Here is a 27,725-nt window from a genome sequence, read left to right as displayed (position 1 = left end):
AAAATCTGTTATATGATCATATTTTCTTGATCTAGTTAGAACTCTAGCGGCGGCATTTTGAACTAACTGTAGCTTGTTTATTGAGGATGCAGGACAACCGGCTAATAACGCATTACAGTAATCTAGTCTCGAGGTCATGAATGCATGAACTAACTTTTCTGCATCAGAAACAGATAGCATATTACGTAGCTTAGCAATGTTTCTAAGGTGGAAAAAGGCCGTTTTTGTAACATATGAAATATGATTTTCAAAAGACAGGTTGCAGTCTAGTATAACACCCAGGTCTTTTACTGTAGAGGATGAAGTAACAGGACATCCTACTATGTTAAAGTTGTATTGTGAGAGGTTTTGTGGGTGGTTTTTTGAACCGATAAGTATTACCTCTGTCTTGTCTGGATTTAATAAAAGGAAATTGTGCGTCATCCAATCTTTTATATCTTTAACACACTCTGTCAATTTGGATAATTTAGCGTTTTCATCCGGCCGTGATGAAATATATATTTGAGTGTCATCAGCATAACAATGGAAACTAATTCCATGTTTCCTTATAATATTTCCAAGTGGCAGCATATATATTGAGAATAATAGAGGGCCTAAGACCATAGTTTACTGGAGTTATGATCGATTTTTCTCCATTTAAATAAACAAAATGGTAGCGGTCAGATAAATACGATCTAAACCAGCTTAATGCTTGTCCTTGAACACCAGTATAATTTTGTAGTCGATCTAAGAGTATTGTATGATCTATAGTATCGAACGCAGCACTAAGATCAAGTAAAACTAGTATTGAAATACAGCCTTGGTCAGAAGCTAAAAGTAAATCATTTGTGATTTTAACGAGCGCAGTTTCAGTGCTATGATGCGGCCTGAACCCAGACTGAAACTTTTCATAGATGTCATTTTCTTGCAAGAAAGAGCCAAGTTGAGAGGACACAACTTTTTCTAGTATTTTAGACATAAAAGGTAGATTTGAAATGGGTCTATAATTTGCTAGATTATGTGGATCTAATTGTGGTTTCTTAATGAGAGGTTTTATAACTGCCAGTTTAAATGTTCTTGGAACATAACCTAATGATAAAGATGAGTTAACAACATTGAGGAGAGGCTCCTCCACCACAGGCAACACTTCCTTCAATAGTTTAGTTGGTATAGGATCTAATAAACATGTTGTTGTTTTAGAGGAAGTGATAAGTTTATTTAGCTCTTTTTGTTCTATAGTTGTAAAGCACTGTAATTGTTCTTGCGGGGTGATAATTGAGGCCGAATTATAAGGCGCGATTGAGGATTGAACGTTTACAATTGTGGTTCTGATGTTTTCTATTTTCTCAGTGAAGAACTTCATGAAATCATTACTACTAAACTGTAACAGAATATTTTGTTCAGGAGACATATGTTTATTTGTTAGTCTAGCCACGGTGTTAAATAAGAACCTAGGATTGTTATGGTTGTTTTCTATTAGATTGCGGAGATGCTCAACCCTGGCCTCTTTTAGGGCCTTTTTATAATGTGACATACTGTCTTTCCATGCGATTCTAAAGACCTCTAAGTTAGTTTTTTTCCATTTACGCTCTAAATTACGGGTTTCTCTCTTTAGAACATGCGTAGTATTGTTGTACCATGGTGCTTTACTTTTCTCTCTGACCTTTTTTAGTCTAATGGGTGCAACAATATCCAATGTACCAGAGAGAATGGTGCTCATAGTGCTAGTTAATTCCTCAAGTTCATCTGTTTGTTTGGGTTCACTGAGCAGCTGAGACAAATCAGATAAGCTATTTGAAAAATGATCTATGGTGGATGGAAGGATTGTTCTGCCTAATCGATAACGCGGCGCAGCATGATATATTACAGGGGTACGTAATATGCAAGTTACCATGTAATGGTCAGTGACATCTTCACTTTGTGGAATGATATCTATATCGGTTGGATCGGTTCCATGTGATATAATTAAATCGAGTGTATGATTAAAACGATGAGTTGGTCCGGTAACGTTTTGCTTAATCCCAAAGGAATTTAATAAATCTGTAAACGCAGCCCCTAGCGCATAATTTGAATTATCTACGTGGATATTAAAGTCTCCAACAATAAATGCTTTATCGAAATTAACTAATAGGTCTGAGAGAAAATCTGCAAACTCTTTTAGGAAATCAGCGTAAGGCCCAGGCGGTCTATATACGGTAGCCAAGGCTAGAGATAATAGGGATGTTTTTCTAACATCTAAGAGCGTAACATTTAGTACAAGTACTTCAAACGAAATAAACTTATAGCCTGTTTTCTGAGTAACATTGAGAATATCTCTATAGATTGTTGCAACACCGCCGCCACGACCAATCAGACGGGGTTCGTGCTTATAGGAGTATCCTGATGGAGTAGACTCATTTAGACCGAAATAATCATTTGGTTTAAGCCAGGTTTCAGTAAGGCAAAGTACATCGAAGCTATTATCTGTGACTATTTCATTTACAATAACTGCCTTAGGTGTGAGTGATCTAATGTTTAGAAGACCTAGCTTTAGAAATTGTTTTTGATTACTAATAGCAACATTTTCTGTTTTAATAACAATTAGATTTTTTCTAGATCCTGCAGTAGATTTATTATTTGATCTCACTAAACGAGGAATAGACACAGATTTTATGCAATGTTCAACACTATTTATATCAGTTAAATTGGTGCAGCAGAGACTATGATTTGGACTTTTGGTTACTATTCAAAAGGTATTTAACGTTTTGGAGATGTTATCTGACAGAAGATCCGATACGAATCTGCTTGGGTGTAAGCCATCAGCACGGTAAAGCCTAGGACGCTCCCAAAACAGATTCCAATTATTTACAAAGAGCAGTTTCTGCTCAGTGCACCATGACATTAACCATTCATTTAGCGCGAATAATCTACTAAACTTTTCATGACCTAGACGGTACGTGGGAAGCGGTCCTGACACAATAATCGTTATATCAGGCGATGTGCTGCGTACCGTATCGATCAGATTCCTGAAGTCTTTCTTCAGAACCTCCGTCTGGCGCAGCCTGATGTCGTTCACCCCTGCGTGCAGGACAACAGTTCCGACGCGCTCGTTCAGAATCTCGGAAACGCGAGCGGCGATTTCAGAGACACGAGCACCAGGAAAGCAGTGACTATGCACCTTACTTTTATTTAACGTAGGGTGTACGTGTCGAACGATGGAATCGCCGATGATCACAGCATCGCGTTCTGTTTCGCGAAGAGGGGAGAAGCGGTTTTGTGTGGATATCTCGAAAACCGGGAGGGTCGGAGAGAGTTTTCTTGGTCTAGACCTGACTCGCGACTTCCGCTGCGGAAATATCCAGGCTTCGTGGTGGCGTGTTGGAGCCGGAGTGAACGAGACCATGGCTGATCGCGACCTCGACCTCGACGCTCGGGACCGATGTTGAGAAACGCACGGAGTAGACGAGGTCGGAGTCAGCGGGTTAGTAACGCTAATCTCTGATTTGTGTGCATCGGCGCGTGATGTTTCAAGAGCCAAACGCCGGTCTATCAGCTCGGCTTGTCTCACTAAAAGGTCTTGGATCTGTTTCTCAACAGCTTCCAGCTCAGACTGCACCGCGTGCAGCTCAAATGTGTCCTCACCTGCACCAAAAGGTAGACTACTTACATCTGATATATTTGCCATTTTAATAGATGGACAGTACGTTAAGTTAGCAACGACGCTACCAGTGATGTTATCAATATTAATACTAATTTATGGCTTAAGTCTTGGAAATAATCCGTCTTTTTAGTGGTACGGGTGTAGAGTAGACGCACGATAGGCGAAAAAAAGATGTTTGTTTGTAAATGAATGCGGAGAAGACGCGTTCAGCCGTGATCCACGGACGTAACCTATAAGAGTATCCAGCGTTGGATCACTAGGCTTGAGACGCGTCTGCTCAACAGTCCGCGTTGTAACTATGAGGTGAGGAAAAGTAGAAAATGTTCGTTGTAAGTGAGTTTAAAGAGAAATCAAGAATTATAAATCAATCGATGGAGCTCCAAAGACAACAACGCGTTCAGACGCGACGCATGCGCATTTTGCATGGTTTAAATCATACTTATCTGACCGTTATCAGTTTGTAGCAGTAAATGAAGAGATGTCTCATCGATCACAAGTTCAGTATGGCGTACCACAAGGCTCAGTACTAGGACCGCTGCTGTTCACTCTGTACATGCTACCCTTGGGAGATATCATTAGGAAGCATGGCATTAGTTTTCACTGTTATGCCGATGATACTCAGCTGTATATTTCTTTGCGCCCTGACGAAACTTACCAATTCAAATAAATACAAAACTGTAAAATTTTATTTAAATTATAATATACATGTGAACAAGATTCATCAACTGTAAATTTACGTCAAATTATAGCTATTTATTACATGGCTTGGCTGAACTCTAATGTAGAATGCGGTGTGTTATTTCTTGATATCAGACCGCTGCGAAATATAACACACCGTTGCCATGACAAACAGAGCGTTGCTATGGACTCAGGATTCTAACCGTAGAGACGGAACGGACTACTTTCTTTAGAGGAAGCAATACAATCGTTTTTAAATCAATAAACTCCTTTATAAATCAATATTTTGTGTAAAATTATTGATTTATTTGGTAGGTAGCCATGTAATAAGCGGGGTAATGTAGAGTGAGGCGGTTGTTATAGCGAATCCAACCCTTCAGGATTCAAGCTCTGCTTCGCGTCGGGTCCCATCAGCTTGTCAAACAGAAGTGAAACACAAAACAATCAAAAGTGGATCAGATGCTTAAACCGCATCATCAGTGACGGGTCTGTACATCATACTAACCTCAACATTTCACCACTGCATTCATGCGCATTACGGTAACATTAATAGAACGTTCGTTCAAAGTTATCTGGTCTTTAATAATGTTCTCTAAGCGTTAGAACAAAAACATTATTTATACATCATTCATGGAGTGTTTTTCTGATATGTTTTAGTTTGATGTTCATCTAACATTTTTTAAATGCTATTACTTGTTTCAGAACGTTCAGAGAACATTCAAAAGTAACGTTCTCATAATGTTTGAAGAATGATACAATGGAATGTTCCCTTAACGTTCATATAACCAATAAAAAAAAAAACATTTTAAAACATTTTAAAAACTGGATGTTTTGACCGTCCAGAGAAGATACAACGTTAGCAAAACATTAGAACATATTTTTGGGCTGTTAGTTAACACTCTTCATGTGCATTAACTTAATTCAACATATACTACTAAAGTACTAACCAGTAAACAAGCACATCAGTTCAACTAAAAACAAAAATTCTGTAAAGTAGTGTTGTCACGATACTAGAATTTCTAACTTCTATACGATACCTTAAAAAATATCGATATTCGATACCATTTTCGATACCACGGAGAAAAAAACTGCCACAATATTAAGGGGGTATTTTTTATTTATTTATTTAAAGCTGAATATAACAAGTCTAGAACATGATTATGAGGTATATTTTACAAAAATGTACTGTAACAAATGGATTGTTTATCGGTCATAAATGCTGGTTAATACATTAACGTTATTTGATGAACAGATTTAAACAAACGTGCGTGCATCACACGCGAAAATAATGCTCACTGGATCGACATGAAGTCAAGTCAAGTCACCTTATTTATATAGTGCTTTTAACAATAAAGATTGTGTCAAAGCACTTAACACTATCAAATTGGAGGACAGAGTGTCAGTAATGTATAATAATAAGATTAAACATGACATTTTCAGGCATATTTTTATTGAATTCAGAGATGTCATTGTCTAGCTCAGTTTAGTTTAATTATATCTGTGTAATCAAATTGATGATAATCGCAAATTTAGGCAAATTGCAGAATTAAATAATATTTTTTTGAATAAAGTTAAATAGGCACAAGTTAATTTACATTTGACCACAGTTAAAATATTTACTTCTAAGATTCCTCAGTCAGATTATATTAACTTTAAGAATTACAGTGGAAAAACGAGACAACACACTTATAACAACAATACTAGGCCATCTTGGTTAATGTTTCAGAAAAGTTAAAATGAGAAGTTACAGAGGAGATACAGTTACAGTTATAGGGGAATTCAGAAAGAGGTGACCCATTGATGCTGAGTAGCATACAGGTACATGCTGCTAAATGTACATGTCCTCCTGGAGCTTGTTCGTTAAGTCTGTTTTCAGAATTTAAAAAAATGAGTGATGTGCGGGATATTGATAGCCAAACAATCTTTTGGGTGCCCGCAGCCCGCTCGCAGTGTCCGCGCTATTCTTCGACATGCCCACTAGCGGTGTGTTTTTAACGCGTGTCCGCGCTATTCTCCGACACGCCAGCTCGCGGTGTTCTTTATCAACCAAAGCCGGTCGCAAGGGCGCCGCACTCGCCATTTTTCCATTCACTTCACTTTTGCTATTTAACCAGAGCGAATGAGACGAGTGCGTCACGTGTGGTGTTTGTCAACGCGCCTTTGGAGAGAATTTAAAGTGACAGCTCGGCTAGTATGGGAGTATCGATACTTCGGGACATTAGTATTGGTACCGTTCAGATATTTCAGTATCGATATTTATCGAAATATCGATATTTTTGACAACACTACTGTACAGTCAGAAGTATGAAACAGATCTTACACTCGATCCACACCAGAACACAATCAACACTGAGCTGAACTGATCTGAATAATAATGATATCTCCCAGGAATAGCAACGGTCCTAGTACTGAGCCCTGTGGTACTCCATACTTAACTTGATCTGGGTGGTATACCAGTTCATACCGAATACCAGTGTTTATTTTTGTTATGATATGAATTTTTAACATACCGCAATATAGGCATACAAAGAACCATCAAAGTATGTCGCTTTAACAACGATCGGAACGCGGCGCGAAACTGTGGTGAGGGCACAGCTAACGTTATGTGTTACTAAGCCTGACGGTGAAGATGCATAGGTTATCATTGGTAGCTGTCAAATTATCTTACAGTGTTTCCCATACATTGGTTCACAATATCAACACTGCCTTTTGGAAAATCTATTTGTGGTTGGGATCCCGTTTCAGTTTTTATTTGAATGTTTCTGAAGTGAACTGACGGTCTTAAGAAAAGTTTCGATGTTATTTCAATTTAATCTTTCTTTATCTCTCCTGATAAAGCAGTGTTTATGAGCGCTGGTTTGTGTTCAGCCGTTACCGTGGAAACCGTTTTGTGTTCAGCCGTTACCGGGGAAACCGCTGTTTCTGTCGCTCCTACAGCGTCTCCTGCTGGCTCCTCTTTGTAAACAGCATCATTTTTTGGGTGGAATTTTTCTACAATATTCACTCATGACAGTAAAATAGTGCATTCTAAGGCCCCGATCCCACCAGACACGTTTTTCAGGTTCGAAAACGCGAGGCACACATCACTGCCCCGATCACACAGAACGTGCAGTGCGCTGCGTTTTTTATGTTGCTAGGCAACCACCGAAACAGCTGTCTTGTCAATCAAGTAAACGTCAAATCCGCCTTTTATTAACTTTATTTACTTTCTGTTAACATTGTGGTAGTTACGGTTCGTGAAGTCGTTAAGCTCCTGGTAACCCGCGAGAGCATCATCGCATTATCATCGCACTCTCCGGGGGTTCAAGCAACTGTAGCTTTCATCACTACAACGGAAGGCCCGCCTCTCCATTCACCCGATTGGACAGTGAAAAAAAAACGCGATGACGTCGGGTGCTTTTTCCGCTCGGAGTTGGGTTTTTTTCAATTGCAAAAACGCGAGGCCATAGGAAAACAATTGAAAAAAGGCGCCTCTCACTGCTAAAAACGTGTCAGGTGTGATCGGGGCCTAAGTCAATCTACCGCAGTATTTCCTCTCTCAATCAGTAGAAAATGTGGTTAACAACCAGCCATGCTTGAAATAAATTAAATACCGTAAGATACCGTGAAACCGGTATAATTTGGAAAAACACTGTGATATGGATTTTTGGTCATACCGCCCAGCACTAATAAGACATCTCTTCATTTACTGCTACAAACTGACAACGGTCAGATAAGTATGATTTAAACCATGCTAGTGCAATTCCACTAATGCCAACATAGTTTTCGAGTCTATTTAAAAGAACGTTGTGATTGATGGTATCAAATGCAGCAGAGAACAAAACTTGAATAATGACTCTCCTATCTCATGTAGAGCGGCTTCACCACTGACTCTATGTTTGTCTCATATTTGATGAAGTTTGCATCACTGATTCTGTTATTCTCCTGTTTATTACTGTGAAGCTGCTACTGAAACACTGACGATATACAATAATATAACAAACTGTTTGTTTCGTTCTGAATAAACTCACTTTACAGGCAGAAGTCCGGCCGACAGGGGAGAGCATGACATTTAAACAAGCTCTCGCTGAAACTCCTCCAGCTCAATGTAAATGACCTCTTGAGATTCACAGTGGCACGACTGACGCTCATCACCGTTACAGATGCGTAATCAATACACACATCTGATCATCAGTATGGACTGCACTAAACACCACCAAACACCATCATGGACACTCAAATAATTCAATATGCATTAATTTAACAACATTAAACCCTAATGAACACAACTGATCAGAAAATAAACTAAGAAGAATCATAATTATGTCTATTAAAAACCCTCAAATGTGAAGTGTCACACAGGGAATTCTGGGAATGGCATTTCAATGTAAATTATAGGGTTCTATTCTTTTTTACATCTTAAAATGGTTGATGTAACCGTGTTTTACTGTACAATTACATTAGATTTATTACAGTTTTCCCAGCACTGTTAACCGATTAAGCGAGCATTGCTACAGTATTTTACAGTTAACATTAAAATCATTTTGTGATTCTCAGTGTGAGAATTTGTGTTGATGTTCTCGCGTGTGTTCCGGAAGCTCTCCCTCGTGCGCGCGCGCGGGCCGCTCCTGACTCGGTTCGGTTCGGGATCTATAAATAAACCTGCTGTTTCTGAGCTCAACTATTCACACTGATTATCGATCGCAATGATTGGACTCTCACGCGGAAGGTGCATTATCGATCAGGTGAATGTAAAGGCATCGCTGGACTCCAGAGTGAGAGCTGTCAATCATCTGGCGGCCAGCGCGAGCCCGTATTGATCAGTGATCGGAGCCGATCAGATGATCGATTATAACTCTTACCTTGTGAAGACACATAGGACATGATCCTCCGGCACTGACCGTGATCAGCTCGCTCTGTGAGGATCCATCATCACTCCTCCAGCGCGACAACATTCAAACATAAAGGAGAGAAATGACGCACAGCTCTCCAGACGCGAGGCGCGCGCACGCAAGGTGCTATTATTATTATTATTATACTATTATTGATCTGAATGATGATCGAAAAGATCCGCTGATCACTTTGCGCTCCCGTCATCGAACGCAAGCGCGCACTGGCACGCACACGGGAACGCGCACGGGCGCGCGCACCCGGCACGGCGCGGTCCAATGAGTGAGTGATGATACCGAACCCGAACCCAATGAGTGAGTGGACTGATCGAGCCCGAACCCGAACCAGAACTGAACCAGTGAGAAGTAAGTCAGGAAAGTTGCTCTGTGGAGATGAAGTGGATCCACTGGAACTACATTGTGAAATATCATTATAGTGTAAATCAGCTGTTGTCTATGTGAATCTATTAAAGTGTAATTTATTCCTGTGATCAAAGCTGAATTTTCAGCATCAGTCTTCAGTGTCACATGATCCTTCAGAAATCACTCTAATATGATGATTTGATGCTCAAGAAACATATATGATCACGATCTTGTTCTTCTTTCAGTGAATCTCCTCTTGGAAAACCTGGATATATGAGAGTATTGAAAGTGTGATTTCTAGACCTGGAAAACTCATGGAAGTGTATTAAATTCTTCAAAAGTCATGGAATTTTTTTAAATAATTATACATTTTTCTAGTTATGGAGGGTAGATAGAAATCTACTATTCTATCTATTTCTCAGTAAGTAATCACAAACCATTAATAACGTCAAGTAAAACTGAAAAAAATATGATTAACAATTATTTTACTTAATTAGATAATTACATTTTATTAAGACTATAAATATAATATTTATATAAATATTTAAAAACGCCACTTATTTCAATTTATTTATAAATATATTATTTCATTATCTTCATGGAATATTATTATAATCAACTGTAATATATATTTATATAAATTTTATTATTATTATTCCGTTTTTGAATATTCTGAAAATGTTTTTAATTTATTTATAATTATTCATTTCATTATTTTAATGAAATAGTATTGTAATCATAACAAACTGTAATGTGTAAATATGTAATTCAGTTAAAATGCCACTGTTTGTGTCTGAAAACTACGGCAGAAACATCATCATCTTCTTCATCATCATCTTCATCATCATCATCATCTTCATTATCTAATAGAATCCAAAAGGTTGAAAGAAAGTGATTTTGAGCTGAAATTCAGTTTTCAATGAAACTACTGGAATATTAAAGTGTCACAAATCAACAACCACCACAAAACATCCCAGAATTCCTCAAATAACAGCAGTGTTTGTGCTGCTGTTTTCCCTCCAAAACCACATCACTTCCTGGAGGATGATGATGTCATTCACGTGTTTAAGACTCGCAGGATTCGGAGTGATATTTGTGGCCGCAAGTCTAGAGAAAAACTGTAAAAATACATCATAAAATATAACAATAATAAATAAATTAATAAATAAATTAAAATTGAGAAAAATAAACATGAATAAAATAAATAAAATTGGATGTAAATAAATATGATAAAATATATACATTTCTTTGATTAAAATAAATACATTGATAAAAACAATAAAATTTGATTAAAATAAATGAATACTTTTAAATCAAATAGATAAATTAATTAAAATAAAAACATTTCATGCTAACAAATAAATTACTAATTTAAAATGAATAAATAAAAGACGATTTAATAAACAAGTTGATAAAAATAAATACAACTTGTTTTAAATAAAGTCTAAAAATGATTACAGTACAGAAGTAAAGTGAGCAGAAAATATTGAAATGATGAAACAATAGAAACTAAATAGTATTTTACACAAACTTCACTCAAAACTACAGTGAAACGGCACAGAATGTTTCAACAAAAGCAGGTTTAATTCGGCAAGTCAATAATCATCATAAACATCTGGTATCTTTAGTACAATCTTGTGTAAATCAGAAAATATGTAAAAATATAGCAAATCATAACAGTAATAATATAAATAATTCTTCATTTTGTCAGTATAATGCTCATTAAGAAATATTATGTTATGCTAAATTATTATATTTCATGTAGTTTGGTTTTGCGTCCTGTCATGTTTGACTTTATGACAAAAAGCATAGTTCATCGTTCCTGTCGATTGATGCATTAATAATGTGAACAAACACAAAATCAAACAGTCAACAAGATTCATTTCAACTCGTTTAATTTACACTCTCTCTCTCTCTCTCTCTCTCTCTCTCTCTCACACTGAACGTCACATGAGCAGAAACGCAGGCCTGTGATTGGATCGTCTGCACTGAGACGTTCAGTGTTTTAACGCTAATACAATATAATTCTGCTACATTGGAGAACTACGGTTTATTGTCATATTGCACCACATTATACAGATATGATTGATAAACTCTATCAGGATCATGGATTATTATTACGTATATAAAGGAAGTTTCTTCAGATTCTCTTTTTTACTCATGCAGTTTCAGCAGTGCATGGAGTTCAGCTTCCAGATCATCTTACAGTCACTATAATATATCTATATGTGTGAGTGTGTGTGTAAGTTTGTGTGTGTGTGTGTGTGTGTGTGTGTGTGTGTGTGTGTGTGTGAGAGTGAGTGAGTGAGTATGTGTGTGTCTGTGAGTGTGTGTGTGTGTTTGGCCTCGATCAGCAGAGATTCCTTGCTCTTTACTGACCTCTAGTGCAAACTCATAGTACTGCGTTTGTCTATGAGTGAGGAGGAATAATGAGTTCTCGGGATGAGCGTTCGGTTCATGCATAGCGTGAGGAATCATGCGGAACGGAGGATCGATCGCCAGGAACAACAGCAGATAAAACAGGAGTGAGTGACAGCAGTTCAGGAGAGGCTCCTGGGAAAAACCTGCGGAAACCAGAACAACGTGTGAATCAGCAGCGTTTCTGTTCTAGAGCGAGTGCTAACATTCTCTCGCAACTACGAACAAGCGTTCTTACAGTAACAAAATAGAACATTCGTTCAGTTATCTGATCTTTAATAATGTTCTCTAAACACTAGCACAAAAACATTATTATACATCGATCACGGAGCGTTTTCTCTGAAATGTTTTAGTTGGATGTTTGTCTAGCGTTTTTTTAAATGTTACTTGTTTTAGACATTCAGAGGACATTCAAAAGTAACGTTCCCAAAATGATTAAAGAATGATACAATGTAATGTCCCCTTAACGTTAACATAACCAAGAGAAAAAACAAACATTTTAAAATATTTTATAAACTGGACATTTTTGAACTTTCATTCAACAGTTTTCATAAGTTAATGGGAACATTAGCAAAGCATTCTCAGAACAAGCTAATCCATGCAATGTCTAAGTCATGTTAGCAATATGCTAATTAAAGTTAGCGATATGTTAATTCATGTTAGCAAAATGCTAATTTATGCTTGCAATGTGTTAAAACATGCTACCATCACGTTAACAAAATGTTATATAATGTTAACAACATGCTAAATCATTTAGAAATGTGCTTATTCATGTTAACAACATGTTAATTTATGCTAACAATGTGTTAAAACAGGCTAGCAACATGCTAAAACATGTAAGCAATGTGTTAAAACTAGGGCTGTCACTTTTGTGAAAAAATCCTGTTCGATTTTTGAGACATAAGTGTTCATTGAATCGATTGTAAAATCGATTTTCCAAAAGAAGTTTCCATTTTAAACGCCAAATATGGTCAATAACTAACAGTCATTAGGACGAACGTAAAGAGGGCGCTTGAGACGCGTACAAGTCAGCAATATTCCTGTTGATTTATTGGCGTGAAGTTTCGTGCACAATGACAAACAGGAGAGCAACATTCTCGAAAAACAATAAGCAGAGTGGACTGCCATAACATCAATGAAAAACATTACTGCAGTCTTCAACATGCCTGTGTTTACGGTTAGATAAGTCAAACAAATGTTGCCTGCATAGGCGATTGTTGACCGTAGCCTGAATCTGTATCTGTATGCATGAGACTGTCTGAATACCGGCAGAATTCACATTTTTGTTGTAAAAAGAGACACATTAGTATAATTTGCAGAAGTATAATTTGCTGTTATGTGTGTGTGTGTCAGAGCCTGCAGTTGCTGTGTGACGCGTGTTCGCTGCGGGCGAATCGTGACGAGCTGGACGCGCTCTGAGAGAAGACCGTTAAAATCGATTCCCTATTTTCGTTTTCGAAACTTGTGTTGGTTGGTCCGATCGATTGTGCAATCGATTTTCGAACGTAAAGTGACAGCCCTAGTTAAAACATGGTAGCAACATGTTGAAAAATGCTAGCAGCATGCTAATTCATGCTATCAACATGCTAATTAATGCTAACAATATGCTAAAACATGTTAATTTATGATAGCAACATGGCTATTTCTACTAGCAATGTGTTAAAACATTAGCAACATTGTAAATCATGCATGCTCATGTGTTAAAACATGATAACACCATGACAAATCATGATAGCAACAAGCTAATTCATGTAAGCAACAAGCTAGGAAGCTTTCAGACAAGGCTTTGTCAAGCCAGCATAAGTTGTGTTTGTGTGTGGCGTGAACAGGCCCGTCGCTGCTAGTTATCTCACCTGTGTTATTCTGCGACCTGCACACCGGCGCAGTTGTCTTTGCCCTCAGTTGCGATGGCTAAATACTCCGCTCTGCAACACAGAACACAAACGCAACATGATGAGTTCAGGTTTAAGTCTTTGCTTCTGCAACAATAACGAGAGCCCGTATTTAACGACATACCTTTTTAGTCTGGCAATTAGATTCATCTTTATACCATCACAAAATGTAACTACATGATCATCCGTCTCGAATCTAATAGATACGTCTATCAGGCATGAAGATGTTAAGATATTAGGTACCATTTTACAATAAGGTAATGCATTAACAAATAATGTCGGATGGTGACGAGTGAATTTACTGTACAAATATTGTTATAGTGCCCTATTTTAAGCTCATGGTCTAAAGAGCAGGGCGCAAGTTCAGTTAGTGCGTGTCCGAATACACTTTTGATAGTTTAACGACGGGAAAAATGAAAACTGCGTCAGGCTGTACACACAGCACATGGTCTAAAAGGGTCGTCTCTATTCTTTTAATGAGTCATGAGTGTGTTTTGGGCGTAACGAGCAATAAACCAATCAGAGTCTAATCTCCCATTCCTTTTAAAAGCCAGTTGTGCTCGCGCCATGGCGGATTCGCTATTTAAACAACGTGGCGCAGGACGTGAAAATGAAAACTGCGTCAGGCTGAAACTAGCAAAACACACTTGTGTCGCGCCTGACGCTGCTTTGCACTGGCTGTATGATAGGGGCCCTAGACTGCAGATACTCACGCGCTGGCTCTCAGAGCTTCTTCTCCCGCCGCCGCGATCTTCCTGTAACAGTAGATCATCTCCACCAATAGCCAGAGCTGCAGCCCGATGATCGTCACGTACATCATCACCTCCGACACGATGGAAGCCGTCTTGCGCGTGGCTGACATACACACACACACACACACACACACACACACACAGATTTTTTGTTAATATTTTTGTTAATACATTTTCTGAAGAAAGACAAACATAAATAGGGATGAAAGTTAAAATATGAAATGCCATGCATGTATATTTACGTAGTAATCTGTTTTGTAGAGGGGCGTCAATTCAAATTTTTCATTAGTGATTCGGAGCCAAGTTACAGGAGGGGGAAAATGGCTTCAGAAAGACGGCAGCTTGATGATTTTAGTTTTACACAGAGACCAGTGGCTCTATTAGTAAAATATGTTGACTTTATCAATCTTTGTTGCATTATATGCCAACGGTGACGGCTCAAAGATGAGAAAAACACTTTAATCATGTTTTTTCCAAAGTTTGTGTGTCTGTAATTCAAGAAGTATTACAGATATCTCAATGTCCTTTTAGATGTTGGTTCTTAACACACTGTTCTTTTGGTATTTCAATTTTCAAGGCTCTATATGGTTCAGTTCTACAGATATGAGGATCTCAATGCGGCTCCAAGAGTAAATTGTTAAATTTGTGAAAACCAAATGTTGGACACTTTACATAAAGCGGATACTTGTACTTGATTACTGATACTGGCTGCATTTAAAGAGGAATGTCTGAAGTACAAATAATGTTGAAACTAGAAATATATCTGGTTTCCCTCCATTAAACCAATCGCATAAAACAAACCAGTCTGAGAGACAAAAATCTTTTTCCAAAGTTTGTGTGTCTGTTACTCAAGAAGTATTATAGATATCTCAATGTCCTTTTAGGTTCCAATTAATAACAAACTTTTCTTTTTGCATCTAATTTTTTAAGGCTCTATATAGCTCACTTTCAGAGATATGAGGATCTGAATGTGGCTCCATGAGCAGATTGCTGAATTTGACCCATTTCCATTGGTTGTGCTCATGAAGATACTTGTATTTAGTTGTGGCTTTTTTTCTTCATTTATGTATTTCTTTCACCAGAAAGTCATGCATTACAGTGATTTCACCATGGTAAACCCCATACCTTTGGCCACGACGGTGAGGTGGACCAGTTTGTTGACGATGGTGGAGTACTCATAGTGCTGGTAGCTGAGGATCCGGTTGAAGGTGCATTGGTAATCGCCCGAGTCGTTGAAGGTCACGTTCAGGAGGTCGACGGACGCGTCCTGAAGGTCGTAGGTTTTGCTGCCTTGCCACTTTATCCGGTCCTGAAAACGCTCGTCGATGATGTTCGACTCCTCTCCGTCGTAGCTGTAAATCTGTCCACCACACAAACTTCAAAATCACCATCTATATTACAAGTCCTCCGAAAAACACACCCACTTTTGCATTGACATTGTATATTTTTATATAGTAAAAATTCATATTGTAAATTTGTGTATAATATCATTACCGGTATGTTACATCATTGCATTCTTGTCTACGGTACTGTTAGATGTTTTATTTATTTAAATACATTTTTATCAGTCTATTTTAATAGATTTATTTTAGTCAAATGTATAATTTTTTGGTAGGGTTTATTTTAACACATTTATTTTAATCATGTTTTATTTATTTATTTATGTTAATACATTTTCGTTTATTTACTTTTTAATAATTCTAATGCAAATTATAATTTTATTAATTTATTAATTTACTTTTCACAAACCCTATATGTTACACGCTAAAACAAGGATTGTGACGTCGCCCGGCATGGCGCAGCCGGGGCCCCACCCTGGAGCCAGGCCCGGGGTTGGGACTCGCATGCGAGCGCATGGTGGCTGGATCTCCCCCCATGGGGCCCGGCTGGGCTCAGCCCGAAGGAGCGATGTGGGGCCGCCCTCCCGTGGGCTCACCACCTGCAGGAGGGACCGTAAGGGGCCAGTGCTTAGTGGATTGGGCGGCAGTCGAAGGTTGGGGCCTCGACAACCCGATCCCTGGACACGGAAACTAGCTTCAGGGACGTGGAACATCACCTCTCTGGCGGGGAAGGAGCCTGAGATTGTGCGTGAGGTTCAGAGATTCCGACCACACTCAGGAGAGAGGATAGACTCTTTACCACTCTGGAGTTGCCCATGGTGAGAGGCGGCGGGCAGGTGTGGGTTTGCTTATAGCCCCCCAGCTCAGCCGCCATGTGTTGGAGTTCACCCCGGTTAACGAGAGGGTCGCTTCCCTGCGCCTTCGGGTCGGGGATAGGTCTCTCACTGCCGTGTGTGCCTACGGGCCGAATGGGAGTGCAGAGTACTTGGCTCTCTTGGGGTCTCTGGGAGGGGTGCTGGAAAGTGCTCCGACTGGGGACTCCGTCGTTCTACTGGGGGACTTCAACGCCCACGTGGGCAGCGACAGTGACACCTGGAGGGGCGTGATTGGGAGGAACGGCCCCCCTGATCTGAACCCGAGTGGTGTTCTGTTATTGGACTTCTGTGCCAGTTACAGTTTGTCCATAACGAACACCATGTTCAAGCATAAGGGCGTCCATCAGTGCACGTGGCACCAGGACACCCTAGGCCGTAGGTCGATGAGCGACTTTGTGGATCGTCTTTTCCGACATCCGGCCGTATGTCTTGGACACTCGGGTGAAGAGAGGGGCGGAGCTGTCAACTGATCACCACCTGGTGGTGAGTTGGATCCGATAGCGGGGGAGGAAGCCGGACAGACTCGGCAGATCCAAACGTACTCTGAGGGTCTGTTGGGAACGTTTGGTAGAGTCCCCTGTCAGAGAGATCTTCAACTCCCACCTCCGGCAGAGCTTTGACCGTATCCCGAGGGAGTCTGGAGATATTGAGTCCAAATGGTGGAACATGGAGTTCTCCACCTCCATTGTCGACGCGGCCACTCGGGGCTGTGGCCGTAAGGTCTCTGGTGCCTGTCCTGTGGACGACGGAAGTAAGGGATGCCGTCAAGCTGAAGAAGGAGTCCTATCAGGCCTGGCTGGCTTGTGGGACTCCTGAGGCAGCTGACGGGTACCGGCAGGCCAAGCGGACTGCAGCCCGGGTGGTTGTGGAGGCAAAAACTCGGGCTTGGGAGGAGTTTGGTGAGTCCATGGAGAAGAGATTCTGGCAAACCGTCCAGCACCGAGGCCATGGTTCTCAGTCGGAAAGGGTGGCTTGCCCGCTTCAGGTTGGTGGAGAGTTCCTGCCTCAAGTGGAGGAGTTCAAGTATCCCGGGGTCTTGTTCATGAGTAAGGGAAGGATGTAACGGGAGATTGACAGACGGATCGGTGCAGCTTCTGCAGTAATGCGGTCGATGTACTGGTCTGTCGTGGTGAAGAAGGAGCTGAGCTGCTGGAAGCTCTCGATTTACCGGTCAGTCTACGTTCCTACTCTCACCATGAGCTGTGGGTCATGACGAAAGGACAAGATCCCGGATACAAGCGGCCGAAATGAGCTTTCTCCGCAGGGTGGCTGGGCGATCCCTTAGAGAGAGGGTGAGGAGCTCGGTCACTCGGGAGGAGCTCAGAGTAGAGCCGCTGCTCCTTCACATCGAGAGGAGCCAACTTCCCGAGGAGGAGTTCCGGGCGCGTCCCACCGGGAGGAGACCCCGGGAAGACCTAGGACACGCTGGAGGGATTATGTCTCCCGGCTGGCCTGGGAACGCCTCAGGGTCCCCCCGGAAGAGCTGGAGGAAGTGTCCAGGGAGAGGGAAGTCTGGGCATCTCTGCTTACTGTGCGTTCACACCGAACGCGAACAGCGCGTCAAATTCGCGCCTGCCGCGTCTAGTTATACGCTTGACCACTTTGTGTGCATTCGCGTGTCAAGAGCGAAATTGACGCGCGTAAAATCAAAAGTTTGGATCGAAATTTACGCGCGTCACGCGCGTCAGAGGTGAAAGTTTCGAAACCTGTTGGCGGCCATCTTTTTTTTAGATGTTTATCGAGCATTAGCATTAGCATTAATCGAGAGAGTCACCGCTCGTATATGCTCTGGAGAGCAGAAACAGCAGCGTAGTGGACATCGTCGCTGTTCTCGGGTCCACCAAACCCTCCGGAGGGTTTCAGGGGTTTCACAATTTGCTCCAGGAGGTAGGTTTGGTGGACCTAACGGTGAGGACGCTGACGAGGAAAGCGTAGGCCGTATAAGCCTCGGCCTCGAGTGGTGGTCGCTGCCTGACGAGCCCGCGCTGTACAGCCCGGCGCAAGGTTCACCCTCGCCCGCACCTAATCTGTGATTTATTTTTGTTTTGATAATAAATGGAGCTGCAGCCTTCAAAAATGAAACCTGTCCTGTGATTTTTTTTTTTACACACACTAAATTGTGTTTGTTGTCTTTACATTAGATTAATAATGTTTCATATAATCTAGAATAGATATGGAATAAATAGCATTCAATACAAAATGAGTATCTCTCATATATTGAAATCGAGTTTTGTTTTTATTTGCTTTATTGTGCATTTTAGTCATATTACAAAATAATTTATTGAGGCCAAACATAAAATAACATTATAAACTGTCACTTCACCACGTGACAGCAGCATGCAAGCAGGCTCCTGATTGGTTAACGCGGCGCGAATTGACGCAGAAGTTCAGATTTTTCAACTCGGGCGGCAGACGCGAATTCGCGTCAAACGCGTGAATGCACAAATAGCACTAATAAAATCATTCGCGCGTAACGCGCTTAACGCGCCAGACGCTCAATTCGCGTCATTCGCGCGAACTTGACGCGCGAATGAGGCGAATTCGCGTCTACCGCGCCGCGCTAAACGCCTCATTCGCGCCGCAGGAATTTTTTACGCGCGTAACGCGTCTTTGCATTGACTTAACATTGAAATGACTCGCGCCTGACGCGCTAAACGCGTCCGGTGTGAACGCACCATTAGACTGCTGCCCCCACGACCCGGATAAGCGGAAGAAGATTTTCATCGAATTGTATTTATTTTAATCAATTTTAATCAAATTTGTTATTTGTTTTTGAATTTGCATTAATTTCTTTTAATCATGTTTTAATTGTTTAAATAAACAAATTGTTTATTTAAAATTGTGTTTATTTAAATGATTGTTACATTAAATGTATTCATTATTATTCATTTAAATCCCTTTGTATTTAGTGATTTGAATCTAATTTATTTATTTTAATCAATTTATTCATTTTAATTGGATTCATGAATTTATTTTTATTCAATTTATTATTTTTAATCAATCTAATATATATATATATATATATATTTTTTTACATAAAATCTTTTTTATTTTAATCAGTTTTTACATTAAATGTATTAATGTATTATTTATTTAAATCAATTTATATTTATTCTAATAATTGGTTTTATTTTAATTAAATGGATTAATTTTAATGATTCATTTATTTTAAACAGTTCATTAGTTTAATCAATTGTTTTTATTTGTGTTCATAAAATTGTGTTTACTTTAATATATTTTTTTTACATTGAATGTATCCATATATTATTTAAGTATTTATTTTAATCAATTTATTCATTATAATTAAATGTATTAATTTAAGGCAATTATTCTTTTATTTTAAACCATTTCTTATTTTAATCAAATGTATTTATTTAGTTAGTTAGTTTAATTGTTTTTGGAACTCGAGTCACATGAACTGCAGTTTTGAACGAGCGCTTCCCGCTCAAACGCTCACATGGATGAACTCGTCCTGTCCGTGCGCCCGGAAGTGCCAGTCTACGGTGGCTGTGGCTTCCACTTCCAGGCGCATCTTGCAGGAAATGCACCCGAGCTTGAATTCTCTTCCCGCGACGGCCTCCGTGTCCGAGTCCACCTCTGCGCATGCGCCGCTGCACACGGACACTGCACAAACACACACGCATCACACTAACACACATCTCACCAGCAGCGTCATATACTCCACATATAAAGACCACACTCATACTGTCAACATCTCATCTTATATTTCATAAATACATTTGTTACTTGGAAATATTTAGTTTATATTGCGTACTTCATTGCATTGTTTTCTAATCAACAGTAGCCTACTGTACTGCCATACGTGTTATTTAAAATTGTATTACTCTATTTTAATACATTTCTGTTAAATGTATTATTAACATTTTTTGTTTGTTTGTTTATTTACATCTAATTTTATATATGTATTTATTATCATCAAATGTATTTTTTTATTTTATTTTAAATAAAGTAATAAATATGGTTGTAAAAGGATTAAAATAATATTTAATGTAAGTAAAAAACTAAAATATTTTAATTAAATAAATAAAATTTTAATTAAAAAATAAATAAAATAAAAAGATTAAAATAAATGCAAATACAAATTGATTTAAATAAATAATAAATTGATAAATATGGTTTTAAAATAATGAAAATATTCAATAGTAATGTAAGACAAAAACAAAAACATTTAATTAAAAAATGAGTTTGATTTAAAAATGCATTTACTTTTATATCAAACTTATTTTTAAATTAAATATTTGTGTCACTCCCCAAGGGCCCCGGACCCCTGTCACTCCCTGAGGGCCCAGGACTCGTCACTCCCCGAGGGCCTCGGACCCCTGTCATTCCCAGAGGGATCCGGACCCCTGTCACTTACTTGCGGCCCCCAAGGGCCCCGGACCCCTGTCACTCCCCAAGGGCCTCAGGCCCCTGTTACTCCCCAAGGGCCCGGACCCGTCACTTGCGGCCCCCAAGGGCCCCCGACCCCTGTCATTCCCAGAGGGACCCGGACCCCTGTCACTTGCTTGCGGCCCCCAAGGGCCCCGGACCCCTGTCACTCCCCGAGGGCCCCGGACCCCAGTCACATGCTTGTGGCCCCCAAAGGCCCTGGACCCCTGTCACATGCTTACAGCCCCCAAGGGCCCCGGACCCCTGTCACTCCCCGGACCCCTGTCACATGCTTGCGGCCCCCAAGGGCCCTGGACCCGTCACTTGCTTGCGGCCCCTAAGGGCCCCGGACCCCTGTCACTCCCCGGACCCCTGTCACATGCTTGCGGCCCTCAAGCGCCCCGGACCCCTGTCACATGCTTGCAGTCCCCAAGGGCCCAGGACCCGTCACTTGCTTGCGGCCCCCAAGGGGCCTGGACCCCTGTCACTTGCTTGCGGCCCCCAAGGGCCCCGGACCCCTGCAGGTCAGACTCACCTGAGATCATGAAGAACACACACAGGAGCAGCAGGCGTCTCACACACATGTCCATGATGCTCACAGAAGACACTGAGCTCGACCGTGATCTCTCTCTCTCTCGTGGGCTTCTGAGACTCTAGAGTCCACAGTGACGGATCTTCATGTTCTGAGGTTCTGAAGGGCCCCGTTCCGCTGATGTGATGGACTCCTGCAGAACACTAAACCAGCATCAGTTTGGCTCTGAAAGATGTTTAGTGTGTGAAAACACGCCAGAGAAACACAGACACTCATCTGATATCAGTGTTTACACTCATTCCTCTGTTTACATCATTTATATCTGTGCATGTTTTACATGCATCTGAATAAACGAGCGCTACGCATGCACATTCATTTATGAATATATTTCCATCACTGATCATGAACGCATCATCACTGTAATCATGCACACAGATCTGAAACTTGCCTTCTGACTCGCGTGTAATAATCCTCAAGCATTAGACTGATGTTTATGATCGGGTCTCGCTGATCTGTCGGGTTTAAACGCCATTCTGAGCGGCTCGTTCACGCGTTCGCTGAGTTCTGATGCATTGCGGTAAAAATCCCGGGCCGCGCGCGCGCGCGACGCAACCTGACCCCGTGGTGACGTCACGACGCTCCCGGCAGGTGCAGCCCCTTCAAAACTCACTCAAATACACAATATGATCATTAACTATAATAAATAGGAGGTTTCCCTTCAAACTAAGTCCCATTTAATACCAAATACAATTATTGACAGCACAATATCATTTTGAAATAATGATAAACATAAAGTTAAATACCTTTTAAAATACCTTTCATGCATCACCGTGCTCTCTACTAATCAGTTATTCAGATAGGTCTTTTGATTATGGTTTATCAGAGTTGTGAACGTCATTCTTCATTGCGTTGCAAATAATTTTTAATGTTTGTAATCCTTTTTACTGCAGGTTTGTGAGTTCAGTCAGACAGCAGGTGGCGCGCGCGGACTGCAGTACTGCTCAGCTCATGAATATTAATAAGGGCACGCACAAAAACGTCATGTGGCGTCACGTAATTAATATTCATGAATCCGACATCCTTTGTAGCAGGATTGGTTTACAGCAGCTGTCACATGGACGATTCTATTCTATTCTATTCTATTCTATTCTATTCTATTCTATTCTATATATTTATTTAGCCATTTCATTTCATTCATGTGAGACACTAATAGAATCAAACAATACTTTGTCGTTATCACTGTGGACACACACACACACACACACGCACGCACGCACGCACGCACACACACACACACACACACACACACACACACACACACACACACACACACACACACAAAACCAAAGAATTTATGAAGAATATGAATATAAGCGCTGTTTAAAAGGGGCGGGGTCTCGGAGAGGGGGCGTGTCTCTATCTTCCGCAGCAGACCTCCATCACAGTGATCGCAGGTGAGATTATAAACACATTCAAATGTAATTTTAACCGATCAAGGGATCATAATCAACATATATATTATACACACGGACGGTGGTTAAACTCGCAGATTGTGTGTCGACCGGTTGAATCGCGCCGATCTTTGCCGCATGAGTGTCAGTAATAGATTTGACAGGTGAGGAGAAGAGATAACCGCTCTACCGACCTTTGTACTCTTTCTTTTATTTCCTTTTATATTTGTGACCAGAGTTGTTTGTATACTTTTTCTCACTCGATCCCCATGTATGTGGACGAGTGTGACGTTTGAGTAATTTTATTAAACACGGGGAAAATACGCCATCTCTCGTGCATCTTTTCCTCCGACACCTATTGTTTTTTTCTCTCTGGCCCACATCTCAACTTTGCGTTACAGTAGGATGGAGCAGATCCTTGGTCGCGCGAGCGCGCCCCCGGGCCCGGTTCTGCAGGTGTGCTTCCCGAGCGCGCGCGCCGCGGTTCTGGAGAACCTGAACCGGCAGCGCGAGGAGGGTCAGCTGTGTGACCTGTCCATACAGGTGCAGGGTCACGTGTTCCGCGCGCACAGGTGTGTGCTGGCCGCATCCTCCCCGTACTTCCATGACCAGGTGAGTGTGTGTGGAACTGATGTCATCACACACACACACAAACCCTCTCATCTGCATATTAATGTGTGTTTGATGTTAAACATTGAATGATTTCTCGCGACCTGCCCAGCAAACGCTCTAACAAGGTTCTCTTAAAGCTCTCCCGGTAACGGTAATAGAACGCTCGTTCAGAGTTATGACGTTAAATGGAACGTTTTTCAGAATTCCATTTTTAAAATGTTGCTACTTGTTTTAGAACGTCGTCCTGATAAAGTTTGCAAAAAAGGAACGTTCCTGTAACATTAGCATAGCATTTTAAAAACAGTACATTTTGAACGTTCACAGAACATTTGAAAATAACGTTTTTTTTATAATGGGAACGTTTGCAAACCTTTTATTAGAACATATTTTAGTGATCTGGGTGGAGACAAAGTCGTCCTGATTAAGTCTGTAAAAAATAAAAACAATGGAACGTTCCCGTAATATTAGCATAGTAAATCTTAAAATTATGTTTTAACGTTCTTAAAATGTAAGTTCGACGCTTTCAAAACGTTAGTACAAATGTTACGTTTTCAGAATTCCATTTCCATCCATCCATATTTTTCTATCCTGAAGTTTCCAAGCAGCACAGCAGTAATGACTTTATGAACTTCTTTACTTGCAAGATTGATAACATTAGGGAGAATTATAACTATGCAACCGTCTACTACAGTATCGCATCAGGCAGTGCATTGTAGTCTCCCTGAGGAAAAATTTAATTCATTCGTTGCTATAGAAGAGGAAGAATTTACTAAACTCATTAAATCATCTAAATCTACAACATGTTAGACCCTATACCGACTAAGCTCCTAAAAGAGATGCTTCCAGAGGTCATAGATCCTCTTCTTAATATCATTAATTCATCTTTGTCTCTAGGATACGTACCAAAAAACTTTAAGCTGGCTATGATTAAACCGCTTGTTAAAAAAACGCAACTTGATCCTACAGAATTAGTCAATTACAGGCCGATCTCGAATCTACCTTTTCTGTCAAAGATATTAGAAAAAGCAGTATCTTCACAACTGTGTTCCTTTCTTGAAAGAAATGATATCTGCGAGGATTTCCAGTCCGGATTTAGACCGTACCATAGTACCGAAACAGCTCTCGTTAGAGTCACAAATGATTTGCTCTTATCATCCGATCGTGGTTGTATCTCTCTATTAGTGTTACTCGATCTTAGTGCTGCATTTGACACCATTGACCACAACATTCTTTAATTTACATAGACTCGAAAATCATGTTGGCATTAGTGGAATTGCATTAGCATGGTTTAAATCATACTTATCTTAATGAAATATTATTATATTATTATAACTAACTATAATATATATTTATATAAACATTAAATTAAAACTGCAGCAGAAACATCATCATCTTCAACATCATCATCTTCATTATCTAATAGAATCCAAAAGGTTGAAAGAAAGTGATTTTGAGCTGAAATTCAGTTTTCAATGAAACTACTGTAATATTAAAGTGTCACAAATCAACAACCACCACAAAACATCCCAGAATTCCTCAAATAACAGCAGTGTTTGTGTGCTGTTTTCCCTCCAAAACCACATCACTTCCTGGAGGATGATGATGTCATTCACGTGTGTTTAAGACTCGCAGGATTCGGAGTGATATTTGTGGCCGCAAGTCTAGAGAAAAACTGTAAAAATACATCATAAAATATAACAATAATAAATAAATAAATAAATAAATAAATAAATAAAAATTAATAAAAAATAAACATTAATAAAATAAATATAATTGGATGTAAATAAATAAATATGATCAAATATATAAATTTCTTTCATTAAAATAAATATATTGATAAAAACAATAAAATTTGATTAAAAAAAAATAAATACTTTTAAATAAAATAGATAAATGAATTAAAATAAAAAAAAATTTTGTTAACAAATAAATTACTAAATTAAAATGAATAAATAAAAGACGATTTAATAAACAAGTTTGATTACAGTAAAATTATTACAGTACAGAAGTAAAGTGAGCAGAAAATATTGAAATGATGAAACAATAGAAACTAAATAGTATTTTACACAAACTTCACTCAAAACTACAGTGAAACGGCACAGAATGTTTCAACAAAAGCAGGTTTAATTCGGCAAGTCAATAATCATCATAAACATCTGGTATCTTTAGTACAATCTTGTGTAAATCAGACTATTTCATGCTTACAGAAAATATGCAAAAACATAGGAAACCATAACAGTAATAATATAAATAATTCTTCATTTTGTCAGTATAATGCTCATTAAGAAATATTATGTTATGCTAAATTATATTTCATGTAGTTTGGTTTTGCATCCTGTCATGTTTGACTTTATGACAAAAAGTATCGTTTTTCGTTCCTGTCGATTGATGCATTAATAATGTGAACAAACACAAAATCAAACAGTCAACAAGATTCATTTCAACTCGTTTAATTTACACTCTCTCTCTCTCTCTCTCTCTCTCTCTCTCTCACACTGAACGTCACATGAGCAGAAACGCAGGCCTGTGATTGGATCGTCTGCACTGAGACGTTCCGTGTTTTAACGCTCCTACAACATAATGCTGCTACATTGGAGAACTAGTGTTCCCTTTTAGTTCGGTCACGTTCGACATAGTCGACGTACCGACTGATTGGGATCACGCTCGGGATTCTGTCATCTTCGAGTATTGATAAAACGAGCCAATGCACATTGGCGTGTGAGATTTGCATCTCGCACTCCTGCACGCTGAAGCAGCTTTTGTGGATAGTTCACTCCCTCACTCCTCTACTACACCGCAGCCGGTGGAGCTCCCCGCTGAGCGCGCTGGTCCCTCTGTAATGGACCGACCAGCCGCTTCATTCGGGGCCCCTCCAGAGGACAGAATGCCGATTGCAGCATCGGAGGGTGAGCTGGCCTCTGGAGATGATGACTCGGCTGTGTTATCCCTTTCGGGGAGAGTAACGTTGCCCAAGCCGGATCCAGAGATGTCAGCTATGGTGAAACTGGCCGGTGAGGCGGTCAGGCTCGCGTGGAATCCTCCACCGTGTCCCGAACCGTCTCGGTTGGATGATCGGTTTCTCAGGGCGGGCCGGGTTGGTTCTCATACCGCCGCACCAGTGACTTTCTTTCCCGAAGTGCATGAAGAGCTTTCCAGGTCGTGGAAGGCACCGTTCTCTGCCAGAAACTGCCTGAGTAGCTCCTCCCCACTCACTACCCTTGACGGAGGAGCGGTGAAGGGTTACAAGGTTATTCCTCCAGTGGAGCGGTCTGTCGCGATGCACCTGTGTCCAGCGACCGCTACCTCATGGAAGGGGGATCCTCGTCTCCCCTCCAAGGCCTGTGAGTTCTCGTCCGTTCTCACGGTCAGGGCTTACAAAGCCTGTGGGAAAGCTGCTTCCTCCCTGCATGCCATGGCGTTGCTACAGATCCCCCAGGCCAAGGCACTCATGGACATGCACAAGGGTAGCCCAGACCGTGTACTCATAGGGGAGCTCCGCACCGCAACCGACCTTGCCCTCCGGGGCACGGCCGTGCCGGCTTGCGCGATCGGTCTGGCGATGTCCACCTTAGTGGTCCAGGAGCGGCTGGCAGTCTACCCAGGGATGGTGGAAGCGAGCTCTTCAGATGGTTACCATTCTGCTGTTGGCTCCTGGGAGTCCGCCGGTACCCGAATTATCCCCGAAGCGCAAACTCCTCTGTTCCTGGTTCCCAAGAGGGCCAGACTGGCGGTGTGCAACCCTGTAAAGCCTTGCACCCCTCAGCCCCCTCTTGTATCGCCAGCCGGCAGCTGGGTGTGGTTCGAGGACCCGGTCAAACGCCTTCTTACGCACCCCCCTGCCGACCCGTGGAGACAGGTAAGTGTTGCACCGCACACTCAGACCCCACTTCGAGCCGCCCCGGGGCCTTCCGAGCTGGGTCCCTGTCCTCCACCTCA

The 27,725-nt window shown here is 40.6% G+C and overlaps 2 protein-coding genes across 3 annotated transcripts in view; both read right to left on the bottom strand.

Moving 5' to 3' along the window:
* Positions 1-9,231, bottom strand: part of syngap1a (synaptic Ras GTPase activating protein 1a) — a 93,905-nt gene extending 84,674 nt beyond the window's left edge. The window contains exon 1 of the mRNA XM_081376954.1: positions 9,139-9,231. Within this exon, the coding sequence (XP_081233080.1) occupies positions 9,139-9,160 (22 nt within the window). The 5' untranslated portion in view covers positions 9,161-9,231. The remainder of the gene's footprint in view (positions 1-9,138) is intronic.
* A 1,847-nt stretch (positions 9,232-11,078) lies between these two features.
* Positions 11,079-22,325, bottom strand: LOC308696960 (sodium channel regulatory subunit beta-1-like). Of its 2 annotated transcripts, none has more exons than XM_081375962.1 (7): positions 22,175-22,325; positions 21,730-21,951; positions 20,263-20,429; positions 15,716-15,950; positions 14,552-14,693; positions 13,800-13,871; positions 11,079-12,092 (listed from the first exon to the last, which is right to left on the bottom strand). In XM_081375962.1, the coding sequence occupies exons 2-6, from the start codon at positions 21,782-21,784 to the stop codon at positions 13,805-13,807; spliced, it is 666 nt and encodes a 221-aa protein (XP_081232088.1). In that variant the 5' UTR covers positions 21,785-21,951; positions 22,175-22,325; the 3' UTR covers positions 11,079-12,092; positions 13,800-13,804. The 2 variants fall into 2 exon arrangements, with proteins under 2 accessions (XP_081232088.1, XP_081232087.1); XM_081375961.1 differs by having other exon boundaries at positions 21,730-21,919; positions 22,175-22,323.
* Positions 22,326-27,725: the final 5,400 nt, after the last annotated feature.

This window comes from Scardinius erythrophthalmus (assembly GCF_964197995.2).
Source record: "Scardinius erythrophthalmus genome assembly, chromosome: 10".
Classification (NCBI taxonomy): Eukaryota; Metazoa; Chordata; class Actinopteri; order Cypriniformes; family Leuciscidae; genus Scardinius; species Scardinius erythrophthalmus.
This window is presented reverse-complemented; position numbering and strand designations above follow the sequence as displayed.